The following is a 19,626-nucleotide window of genomic DNA, read 5'->3' on the forward strand; positions in this document are numbered from 1 at the left end:
ATTTCTTATCAAGAAAATAAAACTGTACAATAATACAAATTATTTTTTTATAATACCTATAAATACATATTACAAAATAGTTATCAATCGTACTTGTTGATTGTAGTTGTAAACAATATAAATATATGTAAGTATATCTGATATAAATTTACAATAAATAATGTAAAATGCATTGAGCAATTGATAGGATTAAAATTTATCTTAAAGTTACAATAATTATTTATAGTAAAAATAATAATAATAATAATAATTAATGTTGATAATTAGCTAATATACAGCTGAAACCGAGGTATGAGAGAAGAAATAGTTGATAAGATTTTAAGTTTTAGCCTTTTTTGAATTTAATTAGTAATATCGCGAGAGTTTGAAAGATTATGATCCAGACGAAAGTCGCGATGAATCCTTCGTAGACAGTTGGGTTTGAAATAGTCCATCCTCGCGCCAGCATTGCACGAATTGATTCGGTGCTTTTTGTCAGAGGTAATACGTAACTTATTGCACGTAGAACAGGATGCATGCCTTCAACTGGCCATATTATCCCGCAGAGCATGACGATAGGGAGAAATGAACCCATTGCCATGTACGTTGCGCTTCTTTCTGTCTCGCAAAAGCAAGCGATCACGAATCCTGTTTAAATAATTTAATATTATGATAGTTGATAAATTTATTATATCACGTTACTAATTTCTAAAGGTCATACTTTTTCATGCACTTTAGAGTTTAGTCACGAAATTTAAAACCAAAAGGGCGTACTTTTTTGTGCTAATTTTGTAGATTTATTTTATTGCTAAAAATTGAAAAAAACAAAATTTTGAATATTTATATTTCAAATATCTTGAAATAAATCTTTAAATATATAATGATAATTTTTTTTTACAACTTTCAGCTTTAAAAAAAATCTACAATATGATTGGCAGTTAAAAAAAAATTACGCGCCGTTTTGGTTTTAAACTTAGACTAAAACCAAAAGGACGTTAAAAAATATGACCTTCTGGAACTAGTGAGGCGATATTGTATTATCTTACCGAAGCACATGCCGCAGAGACCAGTTAGAATCGTCAAAAGTGTTACCCAACCGATTTCACCCTCGCATGTAAGCTTGAAAACAGCAAATGTCACTATTAAAACCATCAACGTTTGTCCTGTCATTACGACAAATTGTGTAACCACTTGACCGAATAGTATTTCCGTTCCAGTTAATCCTGATACCAGACTTCTTTCCAGAAGACCTTCGTTACGTTCCAGTAACATGGCGCCTGATGTCAATGCGACTGATAGGAAAAATATTATCCTGCAATTTTATTTATTCAAAATATTTATTATTTTATTTTATTTATTTGAAATAAAAATTACGTACGTTAATATTATTCCAGGAGCTGCAAAGTCTGTAAAATTTGGTTCTTGTGGCCCGTAAACTGGTGTTTTGAACTGAAATGATTGAATAAAATTAAATTTTATTTATATTACTATTATATATTTAAATACTTACGTCCATAGGAATGCTAGCAAGTTTTTCACTAAAATTACAAGCGACCATTACGTCTTTAGCAAAGTCTTGAAACGAATACAAAAAATCACGTTGCAGTAACTGGCCAATTTGCTGATCTAAAAAATTTTTTTTTAAATAATTATCAATTCCAGAGTAACAAATTAAAAAATTTATTAACTTACTGGACATGTCCATAACGACAAACATATTAGCAGTCTCGGCAGTGAACTCATCAACGGAATTTGAATTTTCCAGTCTCTCAATCAACGAGTCGGTATAATTGTGCGGGAAATTAACAGCCGCCCATGCCCATCCTTTTTTTACAGCATACCTAGCATCATCAACGTCATCATAATTTATAAATTCAACTTTACGTCTCTTCAAATGTTTTAGATAACGACAACTCAGCATTCTGCGATCACATCCGATAGTTGATAAGCAAAGATCCGTACTCTTGTTCAACTCAAAGTTTACAACAGCAACCGACAGACCAACCGGATCTTTACCAATTGATAAACAGAATATTATTATCTGTAGGACCGGTAACCCAATGATGAAAAGCATCATGCCGACATTTCGCCACATCCACAAGAAATTTTTCCAAATGAGTGCTTTCATATGTTGTGGATTAAGCATTTTGAAATTACTTCGGCCTTTCTCTTCGGGCGGTAACTCGGGAATGTGATCGTCGTCTGAAGTAACAGCAACAGCAATACTGCGTCGACGACTTGATATACTAACATTATCACCAAATTCACCGCTCATTTCGTCATCGACATCAACATCCGGAGGCACACCTGTTACGCTGCTGAGGATACTGCTACGACGTCTTAATCCCATATTCTGTCGCCTACTTAACTTAAGAAAAACACCCTCGAGTGTGTCCATGTGATGCATCTCCATAAGTCTCGTTGGTGATTCTTCAGCAAGAAATTTACCACCACGCATCAAGCCGATGATGCTCGCTTGCCGGGTTTCCTCAATATAATGGGTCGTGATGATGATAGTCCTCATACCGTCTTTGGTAATTTTGACCAAGTGATCCCAAATGTTTTGCCGTAGAACTGGATCTATTCCCACTGTCGGCTCGTCCAAAATCAAAAGCTCTGGGTCGGCTAATAGTGTCGCCGCTATTGAAACCCGTCGCTGCTGACCTCCAGATAAATTCTTAACAAATCTATTCTCATTTGGCAGATCTAGAAGCTAAATAATCATTTAAATTAATTAATGATCTTAATCTGTCTTAGCTAAAAATAATTACTTACGTTGATTAGAAATTCTAATTTTTCGTCAACTTGGACTGTAGTCATACCAGCACACCATCCAAAGTAAATAAACGTTTCGCGTATAGAGAATTCTCCATACAGAGCCGTTTCTTGAGGCATATAACCAACACGTGGACCTGGAACACCAGATCCTTTAGATCCTGGCTTACCTCCCAGTACCTAAAAGTCAATCAAATCACTAATTGGTACCTTCATTACAATTTTATGTAAGTATCACATATTTATTTATTATAATTTATGTCAAACCCAAATTTCCCCGGAATTCAAACGTCGTCTTCCCACAATACATGACAGCAATGTGGTTTTACCGCATCCACTTGAGCCTAATAGTCCGTATCTACGTAACAAAATTATTGTTAGTTATTTATTTACTTATACAACATCGCGTGATAGTTTTACAATAAACTCACATGCAACCCTTGGGTACTGTCATGTTTAAGCCATCGAGGACGATATTCGGATTACTTTTGGGTCCGTACTTTTTGAATGCCCGTCTTACACATATTGCGTGACGTCTTCGAGTGTCCAAAGTTGACGGCTGAGGTTGAAATTGTGCTCGTCGGGTTTTTAATTCAATCGATGTTATTTTGGAGCTCGTACTTGTTGGCTCCGTTGGCTCCATTTTCTTTAAAATAATTTTTAGAGAAAATTATAAGTAAATTTTTTTACTTTTTTTTTATCTAATTCTATTAATGCATTGAGAATTAATCTTCCGCGAGTCTACTTTTTTTCTTTACCGCACATGTCTTCTGGTATACATATTTATGTAGGTAAAGTTAGCATGTCGTGATGTAACAGACTCTCACCAGCATAAACATGCTCGGCTGGACCGATCACCCGAGTGGCGACCGGATAATTTCTGGTGAAATCAATGCGTTTATTTTGTATTTTTTTTTTTTTTTTTTTTTTATTATTATTATTATTATTATTATTTTAAGTTACTGTTATTGAGTGTTTAAATATTATGCAGGAATTTATCCAGCATAAATATGACACAATATTAATTATTATTTAATTTAAAATGTAAAAGTAATTTCTCTTAAGATTTGGGAAATCCCGACTTATGTCATGGATAAATAAAATATACAATTAAATATTTTATTATTTACATTATTGACCGAGTAAAACTGAGTAATTAGTGCTGACTAATCAACGAGTTAAATAAATATTAAAATGTACAAAAGAATTTGTGAGAAAGCGTCATAAATTTTAAATGTCAGATATATCAATGACGCAATCAAATTTCATAACTTTTTTTAAATATTAAAATTAATCATGTAAATTATTATCTCTTTTTTTATCGAGCAATAAATTTTTTTATGCGCTTCAGTTTTTTGTAATTTAAATTTAAATAAAAACGCGCGCAATTAAATTCAAATAATTAAAAATTTTCTTTTTGTTTTTATAATTAATTCCTTGAATTATTAACACTGTCACGTAAATTAACACTGATTCACAGTTGCTGATTAGTAAATAGTCTATTTAAAAAAATAATTATTTATAAATATATTTAATTACCCGTCACTAGATCACACAATCCAATAAACTTGTAATTAAAAACAAAATGTAAAACTTTGGCTGATTGAAATCTAATATTTAAGTGTAATTTTAATAGACGTTTGCGTTGGTAAAAACATTAGGTCATTTATGGTAAGGGAATATCGTGCTCAGGTGAATTTGAAATAGAGAGTGGTCTGATCAAAGTTAATTTAACTTGTGGAAGCCGCAACCAACTGGCTAAGACTGAGGCTCATGTGTACTCGCTAGTATCAAACCAAGAATCAAACAGCTTGTGCAACATTTACCGTCTCCTCTCCGTGTAGTTTTCTGAGCGGGCTTGTATTGCTCACAAACAGAACCGATGACGTGTGTTCTGGTCGGTATGTCGCAGATCGCAACAAGAAACTAAAGTCAATTCAACCTCGTCGGGGGAGAGACGCAGGAGGATCACGGAGGCTGTTTCAATGTGCGAACCATGGACCATGAACATTGGACGGTGGATTATCCCGCGGGTTGTGTTCAGTTGACATTAATGTTTAACATTAATTAGCACTTTTTTCCTTCATTAAAATACTGAATAAGTGATTGATCTTGAAATATTTTTACTTTCAGAACGGCGGTCAAGATTTTGCTTTGCTAAATTATTGTAAGAAATATTTTGTTCTTCATTAAAATTTTAAATTACATAAAAAAAAAATTATTTCCTGGAGGCCGACTAAAAATAAATAAAAATATATCATTTTATCCGATTGTTGTTTTTTAAATTTTTTTTTTTGTATAGAGTAAAAACGAGAATTAATTATGTCAATGAAAACAATTTTTTAGCCGTTTCTTTGTATTGATTAAATGAACTAATGATAAATTTTCAAGTTAATTCATTTTTTAGTGAATTAAATAAGACATTGAATCTGTTTGAAATAATCTGAAGCATCGAGAGAAAGTTTTGGCGCTTGCAACATCCCACAAAAATTATTAAGTGATAATTGAGTAAAAAGAATTTTATAAATATATGTTTCTAAAATAAATTGATCGAATCTTTATATATATAAGTTTTAGCCTTTTGGCTAGATATATTAACATAAATGAAATAAACTGCTGGAAATTTTTTAAGAATGTAAAATCTAAACTACGTGGGTTTACACCTGAAAGAGAGAGGTCGTAAAGACGATGAAAAAAAAAAAAAATTTACACTGGTCCCTACAATACGATTGGCCATTCAATATTGGGGGACTTCCCCATTCGTTGTTTTTTGTGATGTACAAGAAACCTGCAAACTTGTTTGTGACTTTGGACCGTCTCCAAGGATACTAGCCCCTGACCTGACCTGTCCTTGCTTATTAAGTAGTTGCGTAAATGAAGGTACATATTTTTTAAATTACATGAGATGAGTCTGATACCTTCTTAATATTTAATTCATTACATGCTGAAAAATTTTAAAAATTTGTACTCTGTAAAAAAATTTTGGTGTAAAAATTGCTCCGAGAACTTTACCCACGTGTGGTGTAAAATAGTGGTGTAAAAATTCTTCATGCAAATTATCATCTGTGTAATTTTAACACGGTGTTGTCTACTTTCTTTACACCATTTGGTGTTACTCGTTACAAATTTGGTGTAATTTTCACACAAAATTTTTTACACCGAGTCATTTACACTCCACTGAGTCTAAATTTTTTTACAGTGTACGAAAATGACAATTAATTAAGTACTTTAACGATTGTGATTAATATTATGCTATTAATAAGATAAAATATGATGGATTTATTTTATTGAGTCATTAAGAGTACTCGAGGTCGTCTTCCTCCAGATAACATTATAGTCGAATGGTAGTTTTAACGTATGCAAATTATCATACATGCTTTCTAGAATTCGCGGGACCTCGAAAAATACCTTGAGGCAAATAGCATCCTCTGAAATTATCATCAGTCTTATTTTCATTCGGCAAAACCCGTTTACTCGTCTGTTGTATTCAGATCCACTGTTTTATTGCGGCGGAAAAATGGCAGCCATGGAAGAGAACGAAGGAACATAAAGTACAGATATAATTTAAATAAAAATTGTTTGTGACGACTGTAGTTGAGATACTTTTATGTGCAGAAAAAATAAATGCCGTAAAAAAGAAGCTCGCCTTGAGTAACTAAACGATCAACACGAACAGAGATCGCTATTTTTCATATTTGTCTTCTGCTATTTACGTAATGCAATCTAAAAAATTAATTATTGTTTTTTATTTTGAGATTCAACGTGGTAATTATTAGCTATCGATATACTGTGTGTATTGTGAAGTGATTGGAAATTTTTTTAAATTAATTACTCGATAGTACATTACACAACTTTTTGTTAATAAAAAAAAATTGATTTATTTGACTTTTAACAAGTAATTAGAAAATTATTATAATTCTTATCATGATCTAGCAATTTATTTGTTACAAATTAAATATTCAGTGTTTTAGAATTTAATTTTGAAAATTTAAATTAAATAATTGACAAAAATGACATTATGGCCAGACAGATAATAAAATAAAAATTAAGAATCTATATGTGCATATTTTGAAAATTGCATTAATTAAAAAATCTCAAGTATCAAAAATTGGAATATAAACAATTTTTTATAGAGAGAAGTTAATATTGATATGAATTCAAATTTATAAATAACTTGTCTCAATAAAACATCATTTTTCCTGAAATAACTGAGACGACTTTATTTAGAATACAAATCGTAACGCGTGTTCGTGTTTTATAAAAGACAAGTATTTGCATCGAATGTACATTCTCGTAAACTTGACATGTTTTAGTATTCAATAAACGTATATTTACAAATATATTTATAATAAATAAAGTTGTTTATTATTTAGTAATAAATGTCCATTAAAAAAAAGAACCAATCAACTATTTTTTAAATATAAATAAATTTTATTACCGCCAAATATTCAAATATTTAGAGGACTATCTTACCCGTCTTACAAATCATTTAAATTCAAAAGTATAAATAAATATATATGAATTGCGATGAGTGTGAATGTAGCAGATGGTTCGGATTCTCCGCCCGGCGCACTGGGGCGCATACAATATACCCGGGAAAATTTTAATTCATAATTAAATTTAATTGGTAGAAAAAAAGTGAATTACCAATTTTAAAAAAATATATTAATTATCAGTGTATTGATTAAAGTAAAATTGAAGTAAAATAAATCTTAGTATTTCGAATCGATCATTAATTAATAGAAATTAATGTGAATTTCTTGTGGGAAAAAAGCGTGACAGTAACCTGGGGTGGCGGGTCCGAACACACCAAAAGAAATAAAACAACAAAAAATATATAATTAATGAATTATTTTAAATATATATACACATATGTATTTTAAATATATTTATACATATGATGTATGTATGGGCCGTAGTTCTGTGTCTGCGAGACAGGTCGGAGACACGGACTTCTCAAGTTAGCCGATGTCTAATAATTCTATAAATTTTTTTAATACGACAAATTATTAAAAAAAAAAAAAAAACATTTTAAAAAATTGCACTTGTAGTTTTTTAAAATTTTTTACATGTGCATACTTCTGGTTTTTTTTTTCTTGTAAACGATTTGTTGATAATGTTGAAAATTTTTAATTGTCTAACTTCAGGATCATTCATCAAACGCGCTATTAAAAATTTTAAAATTGATTTTCATCTAAAATATTTATTTACTTTCTTTTTATTAATTACTTAAATGTAAAAAATTTAATTACGACTATTAAAGTCATATTTTTTATCTGCAGAAATTTATTATCCGTAGATAAAAAAAAAATAATCAAGTCGATTCGCGCCAGTGGCGCCACCTGTCAGGTGAAATGAGAATCTGTACAACTGAAGATAATTCAAAATTTTTAAAAATAAATAATTGTATATACATTTAATTCTTACATAATTATATATATATATTTGTATATATATAAAGTTATTTAATAAATTTAACTGTTTATTTTTTTTTAATTAAATATAAAAGAAAATTTTTATTTAAAAATTAAGATTATATAAAATTACGAAATAATAAATAAATTTAAATATGATTGTTATTATTATTGTATTATTATAATTTATAATTTAAGAATTTGCTGATTCAAAGAGTATAAGTTGGTCATAATCATAACGGCTAGAGAATTCAATAAATTGTTTTCTTAAAGTAGTAAGAGGGAATTACGAAAATACCTCAGTTGTCTTTTAGCCGTTGGATAATAATTTACAAGACATAAACTGTTTTTACATAAATAAATATATAAAAACTATCAAAACTATCAACTAAAATATTAATTGTCTACTTCATTATTAGCGACACACCCGTGAGTATTAAAACAAAATTTTAATTATCTATTTTTCACTCAAAATTAGAGCATAAAAAATTAACCAATAAAAATATTGACATATATTTAAACAATTTTCTAGATGTTACTGAAATATATATATTACCTTAATCGGGTCATCAACTTGAATCCAGTTATTCATTTTGAATATAAATTTAATACTTTTGGCGGGTAGAAAGACGGGAAATTTAAAAAAATACCGTTACGACAAGTTAAAATCCTGGGCCACATGAAAGACTGAACGATTTCAACCTCAAAAAAAATAATGAACAAAAAATAATATAAAACAACATTTATAAAAAGAGAATTGTAAGACGATGGAGTGATTCAACGACCTGACAACCGACTTTTACCACTTCCTTAACAAATTGTAAACGTATCCGCGCATTGTCAAATCATGCGAACTGATTCTCTGTCTATACTTACTCTTACTTCACTAAACTTATCGCTATTTTTATTATTATTTGTTTAATAATCTTTTATTGCATCGTACTGCATTCACTTTCTCTGATACTTCATTATGTACCTCAACTTTTTTTCCCCAAAGCCCGTAAACTTTTGTCTTACTCGTGAAAAAAGTTATGAAAAAAACGAATTAATGAGTAACTAAATAAATAAATAAAAAAAAAAAAAAAAATAAAAAAAAAAACAGTTTAATAAAAAAGAGACAATAAATAGGCGAATGTAGAAAGTAATGTGGTGGGGTAAAATAAATGTCTGAATTTGAGCAAAAGCAACAATTGCTTTCCTCGTGCTCAATCTTCTTGGACCGTAAAAATTATTATATTTTTTCTTTATATATATTTTTTTCATTATCAATATTAATTCCATAAACTCATTTATCTTATATTTGAAATCTTAACGCGAATCAGTTGAATTATTCTACTCCGATAGTGATCACTGTCGGTGACGTGTAAAAAAACGTTATAAATTTCTCTGAAATATATTTTCCATGCGTTAAAACAATACGTGAAGCTAATCTTTAATTAACAGTAATAGTAATTGTAATTATAATAATAACAATAAACTACAATGACAATAAAACGTGATTAATTTATTAATTTTTAATCTTAACATTTGCAAGACGGGCGGATTTTCCATTTCCATATAAAAAAAAAAAAATACAACAATAAGAGGCACAGGTACTAAGTATGAATGTATGTCTTTCTGAGGGAAGAGTAAGCAGTCAGGAGTAGGCTATCGGTCGTAACGGTAAACCTAATCCGGTCCGGGACATGGTAGTGCAGTCTTTCGAGCACACTCGACCCTTTCAGATCACTCGTGGACCACAGGTGTTATTTTGTGACCTATATAAACCGTATTGCTCACTGGACAGTTTGAAAAAGTCAAAACCTGGGATAAATATCACCAGAAATTATCAAGCGTTCAATTAAACTGTAGGTGATAGGATAGGTCAATAACTTGGATCCATCTGAATTATTGATGAAAAAAAAATAATAATTATTTAAGTGTTTCAGACAAGTGTAAGTTAATTAATAATGCTATCGCAGCATGAGGCAGTCGTTGTGAGGAATGGAGTGAAGAAATACGGTTGTGGTAAACCGATTCTGGATCAACTGAACATGTCAGTGTCACGAGGTTCCATGTGAGTGACACGTGGAAATAAACTTAACGGTTCATTTTGTTGCTATTGTTATTTTTATTGGGTTTATATTAATTTATTTATTGTTTTATTTAATTAGATATGGACTGTTGGGAGCCAGTGGGTGCGGAAAGACGACATTGTTGTCTTGCATCGTGGGAATCAGCTCACTTGACAGCGGAGAAATCTTTGCACTCGGTGGACATCCGGGCAGCAAATCGTCATCAGTGCCGGGTCCTAAAGTCGGGTTTATGCCACAGGAAATATCTCTTGTTAAAGAGTTCACTCTTCTTGGTGCGCTGCATTACTTTGGACGTATTAATGGACTTGAAGATGACGTTATTGAAGAGCGGCATATTTTTCTTGCCGAATTACTTCAGCTGCCGCCGAAGAATCGGCTCGTCAAGCATATGAGTGGTGGACAACAGCGCAGAGTTTCATTTGCTTGTGCTCTGATTCACGAGCCAGAGCTTCTGATCCTCGATGAGCCCACGGTGGGGCTGGATCCGATTCTCCGTGAAAATATTTGGGATTTTCTTGTCAATCTGACGAGACACAAAGGAGTGACGGTTATTATAACTACGCATTATATTGAAGAGACAAAGCTTGCTGACAAAATAGGTCTTTTGAGACATGGAAAAATGTTGGCTGAAATGTCGCCAAATAAATTGCTGGCAAAGTGCCGGTGTGATACTCTCGAAGAAGCTTTTTTAATGCTCAGCCAGAAGCAGAATGACAGCGAGGAAGAACGAAGACGAAGTCAAATTAATGGGGACGTTGAGTGTCTTACAGAATTGGAAGAAATTTCCCACTATGGTCTAGATCTAAACGGTAATCAAGCTGGAAGACAATCAGCTAATGGATACTCAAGATCTCCTGTGAGCTATTATTCATATCCCGTTGAAAATAAAATAAATAATAAAATACGTTGGCGTAGATTTCAAGCTCTTATTATTAAAAATTTTTTACAATTTATCCGTCATCCTGGCGGCATATTATTCGCGCTAATTTTTCCCATGCTCCAGGTTAATATTTTCTTTAATGCAATCGGTCGCGACCCTCAGAACCTCAGCATAGCTGTTGTAAATTACGAAGCAGGAAACTGTCATGCTGGAAAATATCTCGGACGAGTTGATTACTCTGACGAGAATCACTGCGAGTTTATTGACATAAGCTGTCGTTTTCTCGACGGTTTTCAGCGCACGATCGCTAAAAATAAATTTTACAGTGACATAAACACCGCGATTGATTCTGTTAAGCACGGAGAGACTGTCGGTGCAATGTTTATTGGTAAAAATTTTTCTCTTGCGTTGAGCGAACGTCTTCAGTACTTGGGAGCACATGAAATAAATAGTGGTGATATTGACGTGACCCTTGACATGGGAAACCGGCAAATTGGACTCTTCATTGAAAAAAATATATACAGTAAATTTGAAATTATTTACAGTGATATTCTTGAAGAATGTAATTTACCACGAAGATTAATGAACCCGCCATTAAAATTTGAAAAGCCCATTTTTGGTGATAAAAATCAAAAGTACTCGACATTTATGGCGCCAGGATTTTTGCTAACCCTGACTTTTTTTCTCGCAACTTCAGTTTCCTCATCAATTATTATTGCAGATCGACATGAAGGAGTTTGGAACAGAAGTCTTGTTCAAGGTGTAAAGACATCTGAGATTTTAATCTCTCATTTACTGACACAGATAACAGTTATCATTGTCCAAGTGACCGTCACAACCGTAATTGCCTTCGTCCAGTACAGTCTTGACTGTCGTGGATCACTTGTCGTCGTAATTCTTCTGATATTTCTCATGGGCATCTGCGGCATGTGCTACGGATTCCTAGTGTCCGTCATGTGCACATCACACACGATCGCCAATTACATTACCACTGGTAGCTTTTACCCAGTGATTCTTCTCTGTGGGTGCATTTGGCCGATTGAGGGAATGCCGAATGTCTTGCAGTGGATCAGCTTTATCATGCCAACGACGATCCCCGGGCTTGCTATCAGGAGTATCATTGACAAAGGACATGACATTGGTAATCCTCAAGTGTATCAAGGATTCTTGGTTGTTGCAGGCTGGACAATTATTCTTGTACTTTTGTGTTTTCTCGGAATGCGCACGAAAAAATCTTAGATTTAATTAAATTAATCATTTAGCTGAGTTTAACTTCTAGTCAATGCCCGAAGGAAGTGTTGTATTTGTAAATGTAATAATTATTATTAATATATATAAGTATAAATATATAATATGGATAATAAAAAATAAGGAAATTATACTCAATTAATTATTATTATTATTATTATTATTATTATTATTATTATCTATTTATACAATTTATCATATACATATTTAGTTTATTTAAATAGTAATTATTCTAATCACGTGTAATGACATATCAGTTAAATGCTACTTTGGCTGCGCATCACGATTTAAATAAAATAGTAATACATGATAATTTATTTATTTCATTTTTTATTTTAACAACTGACTCTTCTCCAGTAATTTTATTAATTTTTTTTGTTATTGTATCGGTGAAATTGTAAAAGACTTCAGTCGCAAAAAAATAAAATCCTCTTGCTCATAAACTACTCCTTTTTATTTGTTGCATTTATTTAGTGCACCGTAATTAACTCTATGTACAATTAAATTTTTGTTTACTTAACATATTAATTTACAAAATAAAATATATATATATATAATATATATATGATAATTTTTCTATAATACATTATTTTATAAAAAAATATATTGCTTCCGCAATACTTGCCGGTGATGTAATGAATAAATAAAATTAAATAACAATATAATTTTGATAAATCTAAAAATAAATACTAATTATTAGATAAATAAATAACAAGCAATGTAATTTATAAGATTAATAAATCTATAAATGTGCATTCAGTCTTCACGAGCGGATGCAGTAACATATTTTTTATTTCTTTATAAATTATACTAAAATTTTTTTATTTTAATAAAATAATTTAATTTTGTCACTCAAATTTTAAGAGCAATGACCCCCACTTTTTGAAAATATTCAATTAAAATTTTAAAATTTTATAAACTAATTAAAAAAAAATTACTTAAAGTTGTCATCAATCAGGAGTCAAACGAAATTTTTTGAATAAATTTTAGCCTACAAAATTTTAGCATCCAATTGATGTCAACTCTAATTATTTTTTAATTAATTGATAAAATTTTGATCCACATGACAGTTAAAAGTAATTGAAAATTTTTAAAAAGTGGCGGGCACTATTTGAAAATGCCCTTAATCAGTTAACTAATTAACCTATTAGTTAATTAATTAAATGAATTATTAACCGCTACGTATTGCGACTGCAGTTCTTTACTAAAATTGAAGTATTGTCCATATTTAGACACATCTCTCGATTACTATTGTAGTTGTTGTTCTTGTTAATGTTGTTGTTGTTGTTGTTTCTGTCAGTGTTATTAGTGTTGACAGGTTTGTAATTAATGCAAGATATGCCACTACAATTATCAATAGCGTAAGATTTATTATTTTTATCAGCAAGAAGACAACAGCCACATCCAACGAGATCAGCAGCAACAAGACGGTTAACTATCTGTCTTACAGTAGGCATGCAGGTCTTGTTGCTCCCTGAAAACACATATCACATGCTAAATCAGAAAAAAACTCTTCTCCGCAATCATTCCCTTCAATTTATTACTATTAATTTTTAATTTTATTTAACTATCTATTAATCTGTTATTTTATTTGATAAATATTTATTTATTTATTATTATAGATTGCACAGAATTTTTTACAGAATTCTAAAATCCTCTAGACATTCGTTTTAATAAAAATCAATTCCAGATAAAAATTCAACGGTCATTTAAATGTTTACACTGTAAAAATTTTTCTGAGTGAATGCAGATTAAATTCAGAGTGAAATTCACTCCGAAGTGGAGTTTATTTTTTATAAATTTTTTCTAAAACTCCAGAACTCTAAATTTCGGAGTAAATTTGAATTTAAATAAAATTCGTAATCACTCCGAATTTACTCCCGATTTTTTTACAGTTTATACACTGAGAAATAAATAATATTTAGAAATAGTTTTATTGACAAGATTTACTATAAATTTTAAAAAAACACATGAAAATTTGATAAACTCAATGAAGTAGATTTTGAAAATAAATTTTTTCCATAAAAAAATTAAATTCTTCAATAAAAAAAATATTTTCTCTCAGTGTATTTTAATAAATTACTTGTTTTTTTTTTAATATTTTTACTATAAAAAAATATTGAAAAAATTCACTAATTAGACAATAGTATAATAATAATTATAGTAATTACTAAAAAATATAAAAGCAACTAAATCTACGTAGTGCAATTGCCGTGCAAAATACCAAAGCGTACAAGCTATTAAAAATGCAAGAGCAGAAAAATATTTATAGATTCAATAGTTTAAAAAATTTTAGTTTTCTTCTTTCTTTTAGTTTAAGTAAGTAAGTAAGTAAGTAAATAATTAAATTAATTAATTGTATAATGGAAGCTCCACTGTCTGACCGATAAAACTTTTTATCTTAAATCTATGAACAATTTATAATATTAGTATATATTAAACGGATTGATAAAATATTCTCAAGTATAACGATTGTCTTATCAATAAAAAATAAAAAATAAATTATTATCAATTGGCTTCAAGTTCCGAGTTTTTTAAATTCTTTTACTTGATTTTTTTTTTGAATTAGTTAATACCGGAATTAACTAGAGGGACTAGAGCATTCCAGTATAAATCCTTAGCTACAAAGCCGTCTCCCTGTCGCTGACAATCTTCAAACCATGTTTCCCGATTATAAATTTAACTGTATCAGTTCCCACTCGTGATTTTTCACTAGACTGTCGCGTTAATTGAGGCGAGTCCTCAGCTTCTTTTATGGCTTGACCAACGTCATCAGCAGACATGCGAAGCTTGTTGGGACTCTTGTTCATCCGGACAACACGAATATTGTCAACCGATCCAGCAACAATGCGATCTTTCTTAACAATTCGTGTTGGCTCGCGAGATATTAAATTAATTGTCTTCGGTCCAGGAAGATTGTCAACTGACGAGTAACGTTTTTTGTAATCAGGCTTCGCTACACTACGATTTATTAACGAACTCCCTCGATTTATTCGCTTCGATTCGATAAATGTGTCATCAGTAACTTTTATTTCATCCAACTGCTCCTGTATAATTTCATGCTGACTAGACTGAGCAGCCTCCTGCGATTGATTGCCATCCATCTCTAATCCACAATTTTCAATTTCAAACTCTACGTCGTCGAGAGTAGAGTCATCAGAGTACTCTTCTATAGAAGTAGAGCCAGCTCTTTCTTCTTTATCAATCGCTAACTCTTCGTAATTAGCTTCGTCCGTTTCTTCACCAGCTATTTCAAAAATTTTTTCATCAAGTTTGCCAGCTCCAGCTTTCTTGACAGCTTGTTTATTAATACTGAAAGGTGTCGATTGATTAGACAGCCTAGTGTCTAAAATTTCATCAGACTCAGGTCTAGATGAAGGCACTACGTCTAAATCTATTGCCACGTCGCCGCAAATTTCACACAGCTCGCACTGCGGCTCTTCTGGAAGAGATTCAACCCCTTGTAGATTACACGAGCTACATATTTCACACTCGGTAGAGTCTGGATCTACGGGTGAACTATTTGTTGAGTGAACAGTGTAAAGATTTTTACCGGAAGACTGATCTTTACTGTAACATACCGAACAATATTCTTCAGTTTGTGTATTAAAAATAGTTTTAACGTTATTTATAGTGTCAAATTTACTAGACTTTGAAGCTGATGATTTATCAGGTAAATTGATATCATCTATTTCAACTAAATTCAGTTCTTTTGGCAATAAATCAGCCTTTATATACTCAAAGCTTTTAGATTTTTTCGACAGCGCTTGAGGTTTACGTGCTATCGACTCAAGACTGCCTTGAAAAGCTTTGCGAGTTTCTTGTTTATAAAGCACAAAACTTTTTTTTGGCTCTTCCTTGCTTGAATGCTCGCTTGTACTATTTTCACTCTCATCATCCATCATCGGCACCACTTGCTCAGCCAACTTTTTCGAACGTTTCGGACTTTTCCGTGTGCTAATAACTGCTGGTAAATATTTACCATTTATATTTTCACGTGAGCTTGACTCCACACTGCACTTACGTACAGGAATTTGATTTATTTTGTCATCCATAGCTTCCATGTCAAGCTCAAGATACTGCGCTTCGTTTTTTTCTTGAATTTCCGGGATTGACGGTGATGACAATACTTCTCTACTTTCAATAATGTCCGTAAGAACACTTTGGTCATCGTTATTTTCCACTGAATCAGCAATTTTCAATTCTTCATCATTTTTTTCATCATTAATATTCAAATCATGTTCCCCTGATTCATCATTTACTAAACACGTATCGTGTTCTTGTTCAGATTCAAAATTTTCAATGTCTTCATTATTATCTTTGTTCAACTCCGTCATTAAATTATTATCACTTTTGTGTAAATCACTCTCAGTGTCATGAATAAAATTAGTGACGGTGCCGTTGTCATGTGAACCTACCTCCCGAAATAGCTGCGACTCTCCAGTCTCAGTGGTAATAATCTGCTTCGCTAAACCCGGGTACGAAAATTTAACAGCACCAGCGCCAGCACCAGTAGCAGTACCACCATTACTATGATTTACTTTACTATTACCATTTTCAGTAATGATATTTATAAATTTTTCCCGCATACATTCAGTATCATTTGAATTGCAAGTTAATTGCTTAGCAGGTGAGTTAATAATATTTTTTTTTATCACAGATTCTGTAAGATCTATCGAGATTATTTCCACTGGACTCGGACTCGCCATTGTGACATCGCTTGGTGAAGGTGTCAAAAAAGCACCTCCATATTTATCATCAATGTGCAAATAATTGTTGCTGTCAGTCGTAGACAATGTCAACTTACTTTAATTATCCAATAGCAGCATTTTTAAAATAATTTATGAGCATATTAATTATATATACATATTTATTTTTTAAATAAAATTTAAATTTGAAAAAAAAATTCTATTAAGTAACAGATGGCAATTAAAAATGAAGTCTTTGAATAAAACTCACATTGTTGTTGTAACTACGTCGTATAAACCCCAGTTGTAGATGTAATCGATAACAGGATCTTGAGTTAAATATTTAATACTTTCTCCGCGTTTCAAAGCACGTCTTATTTTTGTCGAACTGACTTCGTTGTTTATCCACTCGGTTACAATATGAATATTGTGCTAAAATATAAAATTTGTATATTTAATTAATTTGTTTTAATAATTTCAGTATTTAATAAAATATTACCATGTATTTTGAAAGAAGATCTGAATCATATATAAATTTATTTGGATTAGATCCTTCTCTGGTGATTACAACTAAACCGTGCTGACCAACGATGGCATCAATCTAAAATATAAATATTTAAATGAAAATTTCCTTGGTCTTGGTCTAGTTCCGGCCCAGTTTAAATTTAATTTAAAATATAATAATAAATTAAACCTACATCTTCATCAGCCCAAAGACCGGGTTTCCCGAAACTCTCAAGTAAATCAGCACCGCAAAGTAATTTTATTTTAATTGGAGACCTGTCTTGTCCATTGCGGATATTTTCTGGTATCCATTCAAGATCCTGACTGTCAATATGATTTTTAATGCTGCCATCGGAATCTTGTAACACGGAGTTCAGTAAATTCTGATGATGTTTAAGACTGGCTCTGGTTCTGGTCCAACAATTTTCACGTGTTTCCCATGTGCTTACACGTATCCAGTCGCTGCTTTTCAATGCTAATCTGAGCATTTCACAACGATGTTCAGCAACAACTAGATCTTTTTTACCATAACTGTCATGAACTGGTGACATGACACCACCCACGACTACATGAGTTCCCATCCGATGCAAATGGTCACGTGCTATTTCTAAAATGTCATTTAATTAGCCGAGTTATCAAGCTGTTATTGATCAATCATTCCATACAATAGGCATTATATGTGTTTGTACTCTTTTTAATAATGTATGAATATATATATAGATATAGTTACCAAACATTCGCAAGTGCATGTTCGTTGGTGGATTGTAACTCCCACATGACATCAGTATTACGCGTGTCGGTGTCATTATTTAAATATATTTATTGCAAGTCTTTTATTATTTACGTCAATTTTTTATCATCTTCAGCTGCTGTCTACGTAATACACCTTCGAATTCACGTATAAAAATATAACACACTGTGACATTTGTATCTGTCATTTGATAGTTCTGCCATCTTTGAAAAATTACTGGACTAGTCAAATTTGTTCCTATAAAAATTATTATTTTTAATTTTTTTAAATTTTTTGTATAAAATCACTTGAATAATTTTGAATTAAATTTAATTATAATTATAGAAAATAAAAAATAATTTTATTTGAATCCTTTCAACTTTTTTCAAACATTTTTTTGTTTTGAATCCTGAGCATGCGCAGTTTTCAAATTTTAAACGTCAGAAAATAAAACAAAGTGACGTAAATAAATTATCGTGTACAAATGACAAGTAATTATGCATAATGATTAATAAAATATAATTAACTAATCAAAATTTAAATGAGTGATAAAAAAAATAATGAGTTTTATGTTTGTGTGTAATTTTTGTATGAATTCTACACGTACCTTTTACTGCAGTATTAATTGTAGTCATTATTACTCAAAAAAAAAAAAAAAAAATGTAAGTAACATTGAAGTCAGTAAATTATTTAAAAAATATAAAGAGAGGTAATTAAAAAAAAAATTTATCATTTTAATTTGTTATTTATTTATCTCATTTGTTTAATTTTATTATTTCAATAATTAAACTAATTAATCAATCAATCAATCAATAACATAACGATCATGGATATTTTTATATAATTAATATTAGTCGTCATTATTTTATATTTATATTTACTACGTTTCTATTCGTCACAGCCGGCAAATTAAATTTGCCGCCTTTTTATCGTTATTAATTTTTTAAATATCCAGACGAAGGACGGAAACGTAGTAATTGACAATAGTTAATTTAGATAATTAAATTCATTGAAAAATTTTTATTTCACTTCAATTCGACAACTTAAATTTATTCCCACTATTTTTCTTTCCCTTCTATTTATAATAACGTCCGCAATTCAAAAGCGTACGTCATTTTTTTAACATACACACGTTCAAACTTATGATAATCATCCATAATAATAATAATAATAATCATAATAATCATAATCATAATAATAATCATTCTCTCTTTAATTCTTCATATGATCGATCCCCAATACTACATAACACTCAAATTAATTTTATTATTTTAAAAATAATAATTGCAACCTTCTTTTCCGTATTCCTCGCGTGTTACTGGATAATATTTTT

At 30.8% G+C, this 19,626-nt stretch overlaps 3 protein-coding genes across 9 annotated transcripts; 1 reads left to right on the forward strand and 2 right to left on the reverse strand.

Moving 5' to 3' along the window:
• Window positions 1-120: 120 nt before the first annotated feature.
• LOC103580104 (ABC transporter G family member 23) lies at window positions 121-17,421 on the reverse strand. 4 transcript variants are annotated; one of them, XM_053742144.1, is made up of 9 exons: window positions 4,581-4,688; window positions 3,186-3,400; window positions 3,022-3,112; window positions 2,755-2,934; window positions 1,672-2,692; window positions 1,490-1,605; window positions 1,358-1,428; window positions 1,026-1,291; window positions 121-627 (listed from the first exon to the last, which is right to left on the reverse strand). In XM_053742144.1, the coding sequence occupies exons 2-9, from the start codon at window positions 3,395-3,397 to the stop codon at window positions 326-328; spliced, it is 2,259 nt and encodes a 752-aa protein (XP_053598119.1). In that variant the 5' UTR covers window positions 3,398-3,400; window positions 4,581-4,688; the 3' UTR covers window positions 121-325. The 4 variants fall into 4 exon arrangements, with proteins under 4 accessions (XP_053598119.1, XP_053598118.1, XP_014297480.1 ...); XM_053742143.1 differs by lacking the exon at window positions 4,581-4,688 and adding an exon at window positions 17,331-17,421 and having other exon boundaries at window positions 122-627; XM_014441994.2 differs by lacking the exon at window positions 4,581-4,688 and adding an exon at window positions 8,725-9,145 and having other exon boundaries at window positions 122-627.
• LOC103569936 (nicotinamide/nicotinic acid mononucleotide adenylyltransferase 3) lies at window positions 3,328-18,512 on the reverse strand. 3 transcript variants are annotated; one of them, XM_053742147.1, is made up of 5 exons: window positions 18,294-18,512; window positions 17,758-18,170; window positions 17,559-17,660; window positions 17,331-17,491; window positions 3,328-3,400 (listed from the first exon to the last, which is right to left on the reverse strand). In XM_053742147.1, the coding sequence occupies exons 1-5, from the start codon at window positions 18,367-18,369 to the stop codon at window positions 3,358-3,360; spliced, it is 795 nt and encodes a 264-aa protein (XP_053598122.1). In that variant the 5' UTR covers window positions 18,370-18,512; the 3' UTR covers window positions 3,328-3,357. The 3 variants fall into 3 exon arrangements, with proteins under 3 accessions (XP_053598122.1, XP_053598121.1, XP_008545713.1); XM_053742146.1 differs by lacking the exon at window positions 3,328-3,400 and adding an exon at window positions 13,299-13,845; XM_008547491.3 differs by lacking the exon at window positions 3,328-3,400 and adding an exon at window positions 14,600-17,177.
• LOC103569937 (ABC transporter G family member 20) lies at window positions 8,467-12,490 on the forward strand. 2 transcript variants are annotated; one of them, XM_008547492.3, is made up of 3 exons: window positions 8,467-8,597; window positions 10,089-10,224; window positions 10,322-12,490. In XM_008547492.3, exons 2-3 carry the CDS (start codon window positions 10,118-10,120, stop codon window positions 12,360-12,362), a joined length of 2,148 nt encoding a protein of 715 aa, XP_008545714.1. In that variant the 5' UTR covers window positions 8,467-8,597; window positions 10,089-10,117; the 3' UTR covers window positions 12,363-12,490. The 2 variants fall into 2 exon arrangements, with proteins under 2 accessions (XP_008545714.1, XP_053598120.1); XM_053742145.1 differs by lacking the exon at window positions 8,467-8,597 and adding an exon at window positions 9,784-10,015.
• Window positions 18,513-19,626: the final 1,114 nt, after the last annotated feature.

The sequence above is a fragment of the Microplitis demolitor genome, chromosome 10, assembly GCF_026212275.2.
Source record: "Microplitis demolitor isolate Queensland-Clemson2020A chromosome 10, iyMicDemo2.1a, whole genome shotgun sequence".
NCBI classification, from domain to species: domain Eukaryota; kingdom Metazoa; phylum Arthropoda; class Insecta; order Hymenoptera; family Braconidae; genus Microplitis; species Microplitis demolitor.